The following is a 16,987-nucleotide window of genomic DNA, read 5'->3' as shown; positions in this document are numbered from 1 at the left end:
CTTTCGCCAGCATTTTTCTTTTTTTGTTCTGTCGTGATAGTCCCTCGATGACACGAACCTTTCGTCCATCTCATAATTCCAACTAGCAGCACCATCATCTCTCTTTCGTTTCACTATGTTTGAAAACTGTGTATAAAAGAGCTTCTGTGCTTCTATTGGTCAATGTCACCAATGTGACGGAACCCATCATGGATGACGGAAAAAAATTAAACATGCTAGTCTTTCTGTCATGATGTCATGAAGCAGCACAGACGCAGAATTGGTTATCGTCCACTATGACACACTACACGAGCTGAAACGATGGAATCTTGCGTCGCGACAAAGCGGCAACCTTCTGCTCCCTCTCTTGAAGCCAACAAGGAAGTAACTAAAGCTGCAATTCATCAACTGGCCGTTGGAGGCTGGCTCCAAAAGGGAGTCAATCCCATAGACTCCCCATGTTAAAATGCTCAACTTTACAGCAGAAAAAAACATGTTTTACAGCCTGGTACAAAAAAATATTTTGGTCTATATAGCTAATTTTGCCCTTCGTGACAACTGAGGGGGGCAATTTTTTTTATAACTCATTCGTTTAAATTATATTAAGCCTTAAAGTTCTGCATAATTTAGGGCTTCGCCAATTGAGTGACAGGTGGATTGCCGCTGCTGTCACCGGCGTCAAGTTAGGTGGGCGTGGCTTCAGCAACCAAGCTCCCGCCTTTTTGCCCATTTTCGATTATGCGCGAGTGACGCTCAGTGATGTGCTGCTAAGATGGCAACGTCCACCTCCGCCCACTGTTGGCTTCAAAAGCACTATTCGGAAAAAAAATGGGAAATGTCACGGGCACTACATCCACGTTTTTATACAGTCTATGGTCCCGACGCCCATTGTCATTTACAAATCCCCACTACACTCTACATCAAGCAAATTGTGACAGAATCGGGCTAAAATGGTGTAGTCTGAACAGGCATTTAGGAACAAATTGTGCATACAGTAGTAAACGGATGTTTTTGCAATATTTGGTGTTAACCTTCTTCGCTATTAATTTGTTGTGTGTCTGGATAAATTGCTTAAACGTATTCTAATCGCTCTCAACATTTTATTCTAGGTTTTCATGTTGGGAGGGATTCATCCACCTCGGCCCTGGCAGGACTAAACCTTCCCTCGTTTTTCTGGTAAGAACAGATTTAACAGATTTATAGAAACCTAAATGAATCATAATCAATAATAATAATCAACACTTAAACATCAAACATTTAATATGCACACAAGGCAGTTTTAATATCAACTTTTAATGATATAATTGTTGAAATATTAACATTTTAAACAATGGCTGAAAAAAAATGGGCTCACTACATATTTTGTGAAGTTTTGGTCCCATATTAACTGAAAACAGCACACACTTAAATACATTGGTTCATCAAAATCAAGATTAAAAATGAGAAATCAATATCAATATATTTCAATCCAACCCTAGAATTGACATATTTGACAAAATGACATATTAACCTTTTGTAGTTTTTCCATGTAAAATAGTAATAAACGCGCCATCATAGATACACTTTATACAATTTAACAACAGCTGGACTGAGAAATGTGCCTTCATCTTACTTTATTGTCATGCTAAACCGAGAAAGCACCTGACCTCAGTGAATATGCAATAAGCCTATAAAGGATATTTTGCATGCAAAGTCAACATAGCCAGATGTCGTCTTGCCTCATGTTCATCAGAAACTGCATGCAATGTTTGGTGACATACAGGTCTGGGTTGGAGCATGGTGCGTTAAATGTGTTTAATAATTTTAACACATTATTTTATTTTATTTTTTCACAAGTAATCACACAATGTGTTAGATTGACAACCCTAATGGTTACTGGCAGGCTATTTTATTAATGTACCCTAAGCTATTAAATTTTTGTATACCTAGGTGTGGTATATTTGTACTGCTAACCAATTGAGCTACTGCTAAAATTGAGGCAATACATGCATGCTTCATAGCTTTGTTCCTACTGTGGATCATACTATTTAGTCTTACATTAACCTAACTTGCAGTAAAAGCATTTTCAGAAGACTCCAATGATGTGGCTTGTTGAGGAGAGATGATATTTATTTTTATGTAACAAGGCAGATTTTTTTAAAACTTGTGAAACCAGTGAAAAAAACAAACAAAAAAACACATAAACACAGGCCATATGTTGTAGTGAACGTAATGTTATACAGTCTTGGCTGTGGATTCATTTGACTTTTGGATTAAACTCTGCACACCTTAGCAACAGCACATTGCCCTAGCAACCACTCATCCAGAAACATTAAAATGAGACTGTGATCTGGGCTAAGAAGAGGTCTTTGTGTATACTTATGTGAACCTAATCGACTGGGTTTAGTTTACTAGTTTACTTTTTTCTCCACACAGGCTGCATTTGTCTGCAGTGACATTAGAAACGTGTAATATGATCAGCTCAGAGAGGATACACTAACAAAGTCATGCGGTTTATTCTTTTATCAGACACATTCTTCTGATGAAAACACCATCTGCTGTCCTCGTTCACGTCGCTGTTGCCATGTCAATGGGTTTTATATTTAATAAAATCATTTAATCCTCACCACCAAATTAACTAATAGCTCATCACATCCCATGATCCTCAGCTGTTCAGATACACCTGTGTTCATTCTCAAGAGGTGGGGAGAGAGTCAGGTGCTCTGTCTGAGATCATTTAGGTTTTTAGCTGATACTATGGTATAAACAATAAAGTACCAATAATAGCATGGTAATGCCATTTTTTCACATATTCAATACCCAAGGTATTATTTGAAGAATTTGAAGTATAATGAAATATGTTTATGGTGAGAAATTAATAGCCATCACCAGCCAAAAACAGGTAGTGTGGGTACACTGAAAGGAGTGAAAAAAATAAAAAATAAAATGGAGTAGGATTTTCTTTGAAACAATTTTCACTCATTGTTCATTGCTTCATTTCATTTCTAATAAATATCACCAATAATTATAAAGAAATGGCAAGTAACACATTAAACCGCACATGCAATTTTGTAGTAGACAAACTGAAATAGTATTTTCTTATAAAACATGCTACAATTATCTTTGATTTATTCACTTTGATAAGTATTTACAGTGTGCTTTTCCTTTGGTTGGCAACCTGTTTCAAGCTGACCTTCGAAAAGAAACGCTGTGTGTTCATTAACAACAGCATATATCACTGGTTACATGTGTGTCTGATTCACCTCAAACATGCATCATGAGTTAAAAACTGGCACAGGTCCGTAATGTTGTGTAGTTTGTGAAAAGAGATCTTCCTTCACCTCTGGTATTGGTATTTGAACGTGGTAATCATTTAGCGCTATAGAGTGTATATCAAAATAATATGGTGTTATGGTCTGATTTCATGACTATGCAATGGTGCTGCCAAATATGTTTTTTTTTTATGATATGACAATATACATATTTTCTGCATTGTTCTCCATAAATCCCTGCTACTGTCACAATGTGATGATTGGTCGTGTAAGGGCAATGAGGCAGAGTGCAGCTCTTCATAGCATGAGTTGTGTGTGTGTTCATGTTCACACATGAGTTTTTCTGCATGGCTGTGCTCTACTCAGATGGCCTTTCCCACATTACAGCTCTCTGTCTCCGACACACACACACACACACACACACACACACACACACACACACACAGCCTCCAAGGGAACAGATGGCATCATTATTCAAAAAATCCTAGGCAGCACACTGCAGTCTGACCAGCGAGACACGTCTGTCCTGTGTGAAAACACAAGCAGAAGGCTCAGCAGTGAGTACAGTAGACTTCAGCTTGGGTTCACTCGACTCTTGTGAAGTTAAACACTGCACATTATGTCCTCTATGAAACATCTTTTGTGATAATTTGCTCTCAAGTTGTTCCAATATTGTATGTTTTGTCTCAAGAAGAGAAAGCGTGCAATTACAACCCAGGATCCATGGAAAAACATTCCTTAGGCAGCGTTTCTGCTAAAGGATATAATGTCTCTTCTTGCACATTTCGCAGCGCTTTCTGTCACAAGATGCTGCCGGAAGAAACAAAGGAGATGTGGATATTCAAAACTGTAATTTATTTATTTATTCCAGCACACAGGGTAAATCCAAACTTGCAAGGAAAAGAGTACACAACTGGTAGACCCAACAAAGGAGGAACGCACAGACTGGAACTAAATACATGACTTAACGAGGCAATTGGGAGGAACAGAGGTGAACAGGATGACTAATCAAGAGACAATGCGGACAGGAACAGGAGTGACCAAATATTAAGGGAGAAACACAACAGAGACAATCCAGTCCTGACATTTTCAAAGTGAAATGTCCAGTAAAAAAAAAAAAAACCTTCTTCCCTGAAACAGATAAACGCAAATGTGGCAATGTTTTATTATATTGTGTTATTGTACATATCGCTGCAGTTCAGAAATTAAATGTCCACTAAGTGAAACTAAAAGGTTAATGCTGTATCATGTTTGAAAAGTGCCACCTATACTAAATCTTACCCTAAACCTTGTTAACTAAAGCCGACATGCAATAGTCGATGAAAGGCTCTTCAGTTCTGTTCTTTTGTCTTTCTCACTTTCATTTTCCCTCTGGTGCCCATTCTTGTTCTGTTCGGATAATGTGCCCAATCCATATCCATCTCTGTCTCTTGGTAATAGTGTTCATACTTTCTTGCTTGTACTGCGTGAGTTGTTGTTGGTTAGAGATGGATTCAGGACAGAATATTTGCTGGATTTCCCAGAGGTTCCTTGAATGGAAAGTTGGCAGTTCGATGCAGTCATTCTCTGTCATTCTTTAACATTCAGAGCCATAAAATAAGATGGAAAGACCACAACTCAGATATAGTGAGTGTATTTACAAGCACATTTTTAAGCCGATCATGCTTATTGAGCAGAAAATGCATGTGGTCATGTAAATGCGGTAACCCATTCTCTTTTATCGGAGTAAGCTCATAAACAATGTAAGCATAAACTGGTCAACATCGATAGTTTTTTATGTGCGGCATGTAAATGCAATAATATGCTTATTGCCAACTTATTGAAGTGCGCATGTGTGATACATGAAAGGAAGGCTTTGTTAGTGTAGATTTAACATCAACTGACAAACAAATGGAAAAATCTGAGTCCGATATGCAAATTATTATATTTGACTTCACTAAAGGGAAATAACCTGATTTACTAATAAAGTCATGTAAACACAGCTTAATTGCATTGTCAGCTTACTTGTGTGCATGTAAATGTGCTCACTCTCATTTTTTTGTTATTAATGTACTGGACCGCAGTCAATACATGCATGCTTCATAGCTTTGTTCCTACTAACAAAGTGTCTAACACTTCAAACTGCACACACACACACACACAAAGTTACAGACAGTGTTTTTTTTTTTTTTTTTTTTTTCTTCAATGTGGTAGGGTTAACCCCACTACTAAGATGTACTAAGTAGTATAACCCCACTACTTAAGAAAGTCTTTTAGAGAACTACAGACCAGTTTCTCTTCTTCCTTTCATTGCTAAGACACTTGAGTGTGCTTTATTCAACCAAGTCTCTGCCTTTCTCACACAGAACAACCTCCTTGACAGCAACCAAACTGGCTTCAGAAGTGGACATTCAACATAGACTGCCTTGCTTTCAGTTGTTGAAGCATTAAGACTGGCAAGAGCGGAATAAAAATCTTCAATACATATCTTGCTTGATCTGTCCACTGCTTTTGACATGGTTAACCACCAGATCCTCCTATCAACCCTATTGAGTCTTGAATCTTACCCATAAGACAGGTCCTTTAAAGTATCTTGGAGAGTTAAGGTGTCCAAGTCAAACATCTAACTACTGGGGTGCCTCAGGGCTCAGTTCATGGACCACTTCTCTTCTATGTCTACATGGCATCATTAGGTTCTGTCATTCAAAAACATGGCTTTTCATACCACTGCTATGCTGATGACATTCAACTCTGCCTCTCATTCCATCCTGATGATCCGACGGTAGCTGCTCGCATTTCTCACTTGTCTAATAGACATTTCTTTCTGGGTGAAGACAGTGTCCTCCAGAGTGGAACCCGTTCTGGGCACCATGTCGGAGAAGGGGACTTGGGAGGCCGTGTCCTGGGCTTGATCGGAACAAGAGCCCATCCTGGGCTTAACTAGGGAACAGGGGGTAGTTAAGTGAATGATGAAAGACTTTTCACTTTTAGGTGGAGTATCCCTTTAATTACTTATTGTAAAGCAACTTTGAGCTTGGGAAAGGCACTGCATAGTTACAACATCATCTTTTTTTTTATTTTATTTTTATTACAACACCCCACAATTATAAATTCCTTGTTGTGACTTGTTAGGACATGCCTCTGTGTTTTCACATTGTACCTCTGTTGCTCTAATATGGGAATAACATACTGCACTGACTCAAGTTGGTGAACCTATCTAGCTGAACTAGTGGATTTTGCCACATTTTTAAAAGACTGAAAATCAAATTTGCAGTTTTTCCACTGTGTCTGAGTTGATGTTATTCTCTGAAGCTGAACTCACAGGTCTGTTGTTCACCTGTGTGTGTGTGTGTGTGTGTGTGTGTGTGTGTGTGTCTTTGCATCTGCTTTAGTGAATAAGTCATAGTTTGGCCCTGTCCCTGTTCCAAGAAAAGCTGTCATAAAGCATTTCTGTTTTGGGGATTAAAGTCATGACGATGAGTTCTCTGAAGTGCAGACCAAGCACACACACAGAGATCATTGAGGCCCATTGGAAAGGGTTACTTGAATTTGATTCATGTCTCAAAATATTTATATCTGGCAGTGTTGTTATGTGTCTGCATGGCATGTGTTCATTCTCACTATCCTGTGAGCTTTGTATCAGCAATTTAACTAAGTTCAAGTTATTTTTTGTCTCATTATCCAGTGACATGGATGGTAATGACGGATTTTTTGGAGTCACAATGACGAACATATATATATATACATATATATTGCTACAGGCACACTTGAAACTTTCCATTTATCCTTATATAAAACAGCAAGACCCCCAACCCCGACCAGAAATATGGGGTTTGCAGATAAACACATTTGCTGCTTTGTTGCCAAGTTCAGATACAAAGTTGGAGGAAGCTTGCTGAATGCAAAGCAGAATGCATATATCCAACATGTTGATAAAAGAGACTCTGTGGGAAATCTCTTAAAATGAATTGTGCCACTGGTATGATCATTTATTTTTCATGTGTTTTTTTGCATTATCTAAGCATGCTATTAACCCAAACTATTTTAGCAAATCAAGTAAATGTGGATTGATTAAACAAAATCAGTACTACTGACTGCAGATTACGCAGAACAAAACTCCACACTGTAGGCCAGTTCTGAGTATTTTGCAGCAAACAGCAAATCACTACAATTTGGCATGCTTTTCTGAGACTATATTACTGCCTCATTGATCACTGAAAGATGTATGTCCTTATCGAATTAAATTTTGTTCACGCCAGCTATTTTTGTGCTTGTAAGAGCTCGTTTCAAGCTAATATCGCCAGTTTGAAAATACACAATTTGCATAAAAAGGCAGTTTGTTCCGAAAATGTGAAGTGGTGCTGTGACATTGCAGCTGGTTAAAGTATACAATGTTTATTAAATTGACAAATTACACATTTTCTTATTCAGATTTTCTTAATCCTTTTCAGTTCTGAAATTTCCATTATTATAACAGTCTTCAATATTCGAAACATCTGCAACACCTCAGTCAATGTCACTAATGATTTGTTTTTGCATTCTTATAGTCTTTCCACTTTAATCTACCTTCTCTGTTCACAAAATTGAATATGAATAATCACATTTACTCACATTTGTGCATTTTAATAATCACACTGTCTTCCTTGAAAAGACAGCTGAAAGTGATAGATTACCCATTGTTGCCACTGTTTTGTCATAACTATTCACTTTGGTTTGCAAAATAACTTTGCCAGTGGTGGCAGATATTTATATTTGCATGAGAGTAAATATAGCATTTTGACAAATAATCATAGACGCAGATATTTTCCAGAGTATTGGTTTTGGTGTTGCACATATTTGTATAGTGCAGGCTACAGGTTCTCCAGTGAAGAGCTGCACACTTCTGGCAACCATTTTGTTTATTTTTTAGTTTTTAGTTTTTGCAAGGGTTTAGAAGCTCTTGTAATTTAAAGTTAGATCTTTGTAGATTGGTTTTCTCTGAAATTCAGATCTTTCTGAGGGAAGCGGTGTCAGTTGCCTTTGCTCTTGTTCAGTCTGTTGTGTGTGGTGTACTCGGCGTCATTCTGTGGTGAAATGAGCCTTTTTCTCTTGGCAGCAGTGTGTCCTGTAACAACAGCGGTTAGAGTTTCACACTCTGCACTTTTACCCTCTTTTTGAGAGACAACAGAGTCTCTTTTTACAGTATTTGTGTTCCAGCGCAGTAATGATATTCCTCAAACGGTAAGTGTCCTAAGTAACCTAGGAGTACTTTCTGTTTGGAAAACTTCATACTTTTTACGATTTCAATAAAGTTCAGTCTTTCTGACATCTTTATTCATACAGAACGGTGATTGATCGATCTTTTATTTCTTACAATTAGCCTGTTAAAGGGATGGTTCACCCAAAAATGAAAATCCTGTCATTATTTTCTGTTGTTAATTTCGTTATAATGGCCTTTTAATCAGTTTTCAGTAGTTTCCTGTGGCAATTAGTTTGATCTGCACAGGTGTTGGTCATTATTTCCCTCATTTGTCCCGTAATTAAGTTGCTCTGTTTTCACCTTTCTTTTGTCTGTTTTGTTTGTGTAACACGTTGTCTCGCATGTGGCTTTTCTATTTAAAGTGATTTGTTCTGTTTTTATCAATGTGTTTAAATCACTATAAGTTTCTTTCTTCTTTTGAAGACAAAATATATTCTAAAGAAGTAACCAAACAGTTGACAGTAGCCATTGATTTCAGTAGCATGGAACAAATACTATGAAAGTCAATTGCTACCGTCAACTGTTTGTTTCCCAACATTCTTCAAAATATCTCCATTTGTGTTCTTTTCATTCTGAATTGAGTAACTGTTGGACATTTTTACAGAATCATAAAATATCAGCACTGAACCTCTCAAAACTGTTGAGACATTAGACGGAAATCATTAGAGATGTTGTTAAAATAAACCTTATTTCCAGTGTTTTTTCTAACTTCAAGCACTGCACAGCCAGAAAAAGCAAATCGTTTGATGTCAAGAATCTGCAGAAGTTCATAGAGAGGAAATTTGTGCAACTTAGTTTTAATAAATGCCCTTTTTCTTTTGCATTTTATTGTATTCTATTGCATTGCTTTCTACACTGTTAAAAATATTCCATAAAATATATGGTAAAAAAATGGCAGCTGTGGTTGCCAGAATTATACTGTAAAAAATAGGGTAAAACCGTTTTTGATTTAACTGTTTTATACCGTAAAAAATACAGTTACACTGTTGTAGGTTTAACGGTTTTACTTTATATTTACAGTTTAATACCATAACTTAACTGATATAATATTAATATACGAACTCATTGAAGCACTGAAATCTGTTTTGTACCTTTGTATTATATTGGTAACCACCAAAAGCAGGTGGTGATGAGAGAGTCACGTGGTGAAACAAAGCCTATCACAAGCAGCTTTTAAATAATAAGATACATAGAAGGTGCACAGTGTCATTCACACAAGCACTAAACACCATCATGGTGAGACTCATTAAACTGAAATATGCAATAAACATTAATTTAACAACATTTTATGTAACATACAAACCTAATAAACATAACAGATGAGAAAAAAATAAGAAGAAACAGTTATTTCAAAGAAAAAACATCAAATTCAAACAAAATTTTAAATGCAATAAACATTAATTTAACAACATTTTATGTAACATACAAACCTAGTAAACAGAGAATTCAGAGAATTCTGGGAACATAAGTTTACGGTTTTTCCCTGTAAAGTTTACAGGAAATTACCATTAACCAGTTTTGTACTGTAGCATTTTCACAGTTCTTTACCGTTAAAATCACAGTCATTTTTTACAGTGTAAGCTTTTACAAAGAATGACTCCAATCACACTCAGGATCTTGACATACAGGAGTTCTTGCATTGTTTCAGAATCAAACCCATGACTCTTTTATGTAAGAACTGTTGTATTCCAGTAGATTAACAGAATTGTGGTTTTCTTAAGCGTGAACCTTTTATGTGTATGCCATGCAAGGTTAAGTGCAAAGCTAGCTTGTACAGATCAGCCCCTAAGTATGAGAAAAACGTAAGAGCATGATCTACCAAACACCAATAATAACATGAGCAGTTTAGTTTTTAGTACTTCTGCTGTGCCCAGTGTTTAATGCGTATCCTCATTTGCCCTCCTCTGATGAAGACTTGTTTACATGCATTATGCAAGTGTAACTCTCTCATTCTGCATGTCTCTTCAGCCTCTGCTGCTCCACACCACTCTGGAACGACTCTGATATCACAAAGGACAAGGTAGGCCATGGACAGTTTCATTCAGAGCCACAGAACAGAGGTGTTGTCAGAATTACTGCGTGAGTTCTGCTGTGTTCTTATTTGTTGTTCTTTGTGTGTAAGATATCAGCGAGTCCGTGGAGGATAACAGCATGATGTTGAAGGCCTAATATACAACAGTATGTCAGGTAATGTAAAAAATATAAACTCGCAACACACTTCACCTGTCTCATCTGCATAGGGAGAATCCCATCTTTTTTTTCTTCTTTTTGGCATTCCACCAACTTTGATTTAACAGAGAAAGGATTGATTGCCATCTTGTTAGTTTCTCCTTTCTGTTTCATATGAGTAAAGTATGTTCCAGGTTAGTTCGTTCCAGAACATTCATTCTGACTCATTGTGCCGTGTTGACAGATTTGTTATCCTGTTGCTATACGGGATCATGCTTCTCACCTTGTTTTGGGTATGCAGCTACGTACAGTTAATCATTTGGCCTGCAGTTGCCCTGCTCAAAATAAGTATATTCATGTACAGTTGAATCAAAAATCAATATTGGGAAATACATTTTAGGAAATAATCGACTATTGTAACAAATATTAAAACAAATATTATTAGTTGTGAAGCAATATGAGAAACACACAAGGGACACACACACACACACAAAAGAGCCACAACTGAAGGCATTGTCTTAGATTGCACATTCACTCAGACACAGAGGCTGCATTGGAAACCGTATACTTCTCTACTGTATCTATAGTAGGCAAAAAGTAGTAGGTGAACAAAAAAGTATGTCCGAATATTTATGAAAGAGTAGACGAGAATTACCTGCATGCTGAACTAATACTTATGAGATTCGGGTGAGCGTATACTTAAGTTGCGTCCGAATATGCCAACGTGACTACTGCATACAGTAGTAGGAGAAAAGAGTAGTATGTCCGAAACCTCAGCGTTCATGAAGGAGTAGGCAAGAAATCCCTGGATGTCCCGCTGCTTCAGCCCAGATTCTGAAGAGCTCATCCGATGGACACTTTTCTATCCCAGGAGGCCACGGGAGAGGATACAGCATCATCCAACTGAGCGGAGAACAGCAACGAGGGTATTTACAAATGTGAGTATTACAAACCAAAAACATGGTTCCTTGTGTTTAAATAATATTTGATGAACTGCTGAAGTTGTAAAGATGCTAAATAGTGTAGTATATTTGTGATTTTGCTGTAAAAACACGTTTTATTATGTATAGCAAACTGGGGAGCTCCAGTAAGCACATGCACGTCTTAAAGAGGCTTACTAGATGTCTGTTTAACACCTGACTGGAAACATGTAGTATTGAACAGATAAATCACAGAGGAAGCTTGACTCTTGTCCGGATGTTACAGGGACAGATAAGACACACGTGTGTTTATCTGGGAAAGAGTGACTGATGAAGGGATGCTGCCATCGAAGGCTTTGAGTGAGTATACTACAGAATTAATTAAACATCTAAGTAGTAGTTTATTTGAATTATTACACTTTCAGACAGAGCTATTACAGCACTTTTTTTGAGTCTTGATTTGTGTTCATTTGCTGCAGAGCTTTTGTGGTGGAGCAGGACCTGCACGGAAAGATAACGGCATTTGTGAAAAAAATAAAGTTAAAACCTGAAAAAAAATAAAGTAAGGTAATTTTGTAGTAACACTTTATTTTTCGATAGTCCACTTCAGACATTCTACTAACAGTAAGTAACTTTGAAACTACATGTCAACTAGCAGTTAATAGAGTATTAGTCGACCATCTGCTTAATATCTTTCTTTGTCAACTTATTCAACTAACCCTAAACCTACCCTAACAGTCTACTCTGAGAGATGGTAGACATGTAGTTGCAAATAATGAGATTTAGTTGACATGTAGTTACAAAGTGACGTATAGTTAATAGAATGTCTTGTGGACCATCAAAATAAAGTGTAACCAATCTGGTTACTTCTAATACAGAAATAAATTGGCATCGTGCTGTTAAAACTTGTTTAATGTTATTTTTGTGGGATCTGAAATGTGTACAGACTGGTGTGAGCACTGAGGATGGAGAGCCCAGAGCAGCCGAGGATGAGTTCCTCACTGCCTCGTATGGACCAGATGTCGCTGTTGCTCTTCATCCTCAGTGTGCTCGGAGCCAGCCAGAGCATCTAGAAGAAGACATTGAGGATGTGGTTTTGGTCAAGTTTGTTCTGCTGGTTTCTGTTCATACAACATCAGTCAATGGAGCTCTTGTTTCAGAAACTTCAAAAGAACCATCACATAATGTGGTGAATCTTTTGAACGTCAGGGATTCAGCGCCTGTAAATATGTGATTATTAGAACAATAAGTCTGAATAAATCTTTGTTTCATGTTATTGTTGACTTGAACTGTATATGTATTTATTATGATTGTTACTTGTATTAATTGTTTGGTAGCACTTTATTTTACAGTCCTGTTTCCCATGTACATACTTTGTAGTTATTATAGTAATTACAATAACTGTGTGATAACTAGGTACTAACCCTGAACCTACCCCTAAACCTAACCCTACCCCATGTAGTTACTTTGTATTACCAGAACTTTCTTAGATAAATACACTGTAACTACACTTTAAGTACATGTAAGTACACGTACTGTAAAATAAAGTGCTACCAATTTTTTTAATCATTTATTCATGTTTCCTGCTGTTGTCAGTAAATAAAATATATTTATTTAATTAACTTACTGTATTCATTTATTCTATGGCTGCGTTTGTCTAGTGTGTAGTCATGCATAGCTATGACATATGACAAAACAAATTACGTTTCACTTGTTTGCAACAAACAATCTTCAGTAAAAAAAAAAAAAATAAAATAAAAAATCAAACTGTAAATTAAATTATAAGCTCAGGGAAAGATGGTTGTATCTTTAACAATAAACAATCATAATGAAAAAAAAAAAAAAAAAAAAAAATATATATATATATATATATATATATATATATATATATAATGGGTTTGCGTACATCATAGAAAAAGGCACAGTGATGAGGTTAACTATATTTGAATAATCATAATATTTATATAATCATAATGCATCAAAAAATTGCAATTATTTATATGCCTAAGGGATGAAAACACAAAATAAAAGAGCAACTGTGTCTTCAACAATACCACAAAATTAGCTAATTTCATCTAGATCAAAGTATTTACAGATAGACTGATTAAACTTGTCGCTCATATCTTTTAAGTTTTTGGACTTGTTATAACGTCATAAGTTATGTCTTGATGTCTTGATGTCTTGATCACATTCATACTTAAAACGACCAGGCTAGAGTACAGACTCTTTTAGCACTCGTTAAGTACTTACTTATTGAAATTAAAGGGATAGTTCACCCAAAAATTAATTTGATGTTTATCTGCTTACTGCATCCAAAATGTAAGTGACTTTGTTTCTACAGTAGAACACAAACTGAGATTTAATTCAAACCACACTCTCAGTCGTATAATGCAAGTGGATGGGAATCACGGCTTTGAGAGTAATAAAAGATACACAAACAAAACCAAATTAAACCCTGCGGCTCGTGACGAAACATTGATATGTAAAGACAAAAAACGATTGGTCTGTGCAAGAAACTGAACAGTATTTATATAGTTTTTTTTACCTCTGATTTTCACTGCAAAATGTCTGAACTGTCCTGAGTGTGTCCTTAGCGGGTTTGCGGGTTCTTCTACAGCCTACACGTGAGGTGTCTTCTTCTTCCTCTTCTTCTTCTTGTTTTACGGCGGATCGCAGACTTATAAGTGCATTACCTATTAAAGGAACCACTGACACTCTATCTACGATCTCTAGAGGGTCAATGGTCCATTTGAAAGGTAGGTGGCAGTAATGTACTTATAAGTCTGCATCCAATAAGTCACGCACAGGCTGAAGAAGACACAAACATGCTCAGGATAGTTCAGACATTAGAGGTACAAAAGAAAAAAAATTATATAAACACTGTTCAGTTTCTTGCACAGACTGATTGTTTTGTGTCTTTACACATCAATGTATCATCACGAGCCGCAGGGTTTAATTTGCTTTTGTTTGTGTATGTTTTATTACTCTCAAAGCCGTAATTCCCATCTACTTACATTATGTGATTGACAGACTGCAACAATTTTAGTAAAAAATCTCTGTTTGTTTTCTACTGAAGAAACAATGTCACCTACATTGTGGATGCCCTGGGGGTAAGCAGATAAACATCAAATTATCATTTATAGGTAAACCATGTCTGTAAGTCCCTTCTCACGGAGTATGCGGTTTGGAGCTCAGCCAGAGATACGCTGATTTCTGGCGTTCTCATTCTGTGATCACATTCTGATCTGTGATTGTGCCATCACATCGATAATTCTGACCACATGATCCTGGACAACAAGAGGATAAGAGCAATAAGAGCAAAAGCAAGTCTCTTTTATTTTTGCCATGCTTTCTTCAGGGCTCAATAAAAAGTATTTGTTTGTGATATTTTGTTTTTCTAAACAAATCTAGATAGTTAAGATTTTTACCTTATGGCCATATTTTCAGAGCTCATACTGAGATGATGATAAAAATATGTATATATAAATTAAAGCTGCAAGCACCATTGAAAGGGCGCTCGCACCCGGAGCCACCTCCACCCAGTGGCCTCAGGAAACGGTGGGCAATATGCTTTTAAAAAAGTGGTAAATATAGGAGGAATATGTCAGTCATTTGTGTGTGTCAAACTTCCTGCTGCCAGAAGGTGGCACTATGACTGAATAATGGCATGCAAATGTCTTCAGGCCAGGATTTTTATCAAATGTGAAGTTTGTTTCAGATTGAACATGGTATGCTTGAGTGAGTGCAAATCATGATACATCTTGTTGCCAAGAGGTGGCGCTGTAACTTATTATTGGCATGTAGATGTTTTCAAACCAGGATTCTTACCAAATGTGAAGTTTGGGGCAGATTGGACTTTGCATGTTTAAGTTAGTGTAAAATAAGTAATTTCCTGTTGCCAGCAGGTGCCAGATCGGATATTGTATGGCTGTGTTACAACAACTTTCATGACCAATGTGTTCAATCTTCACCAAACCTGACATGTTTGATAAAAGTCCTGGCCTGAAGACATCTCCATGCCCACATTCAGTTATAGTCATAGTGTCACCAGCAGGAATTTTGTCATATATAAATGACTTTGAAATATTCCTGCTATATATACCACTTTGAATGCATCAAACCCACCATTCAGTTTTGCTAAGGTCACCAGGTGAATGTGGCTCCAGGTACAAGGGCCCTTTCAACGCTGCTTGCAGCTATTTTAAATCTGTATTTTTTTATCAAATAAATGGTCATAAAAGACTTATTAAAAAAAAATATTAAAAAAATCTTACTGATCCAAAACATTACAATATGTATGTATATATACATACATACATACCAGCCTCAGATTTCTTCTGAGTTTCCTATAACAAATAGACGGTGAGGTTGAATTGACCTCAAACCTCTCTCATACTGGCCCTCAGACCATCCTTATTGTTGAGTCTTGAAGCTGTTGTTTCAAAACGGTGTGTTTCCAAGCTGTTTCTCTCAGCCTTTCTTTAAAATGGCTTTATAATGTATAATGTGCCTCTCCCATTTTTTTTAGAGCAAGGAGACAAATGCACCTCCCGCTGGAAAGATGATCCCATGCAGAATGGTACAGTAACACCCTCCATCATCCATTTATCCTCATCTATCTCGCTTTCTTGTGAATTGCTGCTATAGTGGGTGTTTCATGAGGGAATACAGATCATCATATGTGAGTCTGCTGAAACAATGATATTCGGCTATTGGCAAACATGACTGAATTAAAGAAAGTAACATCAGTGGTAAAAGAAAGTCATCAAAGAGCTAGGATCAGTATTACATTTCCTTTCTTTCCACAGTGCAACGACTGTAGTCAGAATGATCCTATTTCAGTTGTTGTGATTGGTAATTTGTGCTATTCACTCATAAAGGATTTCTTTAAGGTTTAATAGTTCCCTTGGGACTGTGAAAGTGAAAGTGATGTGACATACAGCCGAGTATGGTGAATTCCCATACTCAGAATTCGAGCTTTGCATTTAACCTGTCCAAAGTGCACACACACAGCAATGAACACACACACACACACACACACCGTGAACACAAACCCGGAGCAGTGTGCATAATTTATGATGTGGCGCCCGGGGAGCAGTTGGGGGTTCGGTGCCTTGCTCAAGGGCACCTCAGTCGTGGTATTGCCGGCCCGAGACTCGAACCCACAACCTTAGGGTTAGGAGTCAAACACTCTAACCATATATATTCAGTATATACTGTATATACAGGTCACTGGCCACTTTATTAGGCACACCTTGCTAGATCCCTTTTGCAATTCCTTCATTTTCTGTGGAATAGATTCAACAAGGTGTTGGAAACATTCCTCAGAGATTTTGGTCCATATTGACATGATAGCATCATGCAGTTGCTGCAGATTTGTTGGCTGCAAATCCATGATTCGAATCTCCTGTTCCACCACATCTCAGCTGCTCTATTAGATTGAGATCTGG

At 37.0% G+C, this 16,987-nt stretch overlaps 1 protein-coding gene across 4 annotated transcripts in view; it reads left to right on the top strand.

The window, feature by feature from the left end:
• LOC113068354 (thyroid hormone receptor beta-like) overlaps positions 1-16,987 on the top strand; it is a 74,440-nt gene that overhangs the window by 12,777 nt on the left and 44,676 nt on the right. For 3 of the 4 annotated variants that reach the window (XM_026241078.1, XM_026241080.1, XM_026241081.1), the window contains exons 2-5: positions 1,089-1,155; positions 10,417-10,468; positions 10,571-10,635; positions 16,066-16,116. In XM_026241078.1, the coding sequence (XP_026096863.1) occupies positions 10,629-10,635; positions 16,066-16,116 (58 nt within the window). In that variant the 5' untranslated portion in view covers positions 1,089-1,155; positions 10,417-10,468; positions 10,571-10,628. The remainder of the gene's footprint in view (positions 1-1,088; positions 1,156-10,416; positions 10,469-10,570; positions 10,636-16,065; positions 16,117-16,987) is intronic. The other variant, XM_026241079.1, reaches the window with a different exon arrangement.

This window comes from Carassius auratus, linkage group LG44F, assembly GCF_003368295.1.
Source record: "Carassius auratus strain Wakin linkage group LG44F, ASM336829v1, whole genome shotgun sequence".
Taxonomy (NCBI): Eukaryota; Metazoa; Chordata; class Actinopteri; order Cypriniformes; family Cyprinidae; genus Carassius; species Carassius auratus.
The sequence above is the reverse complement of the archived record's forward strand: the minus strand, read 5'-3'. Positions and strand labels throughout refer to the sequence as shown.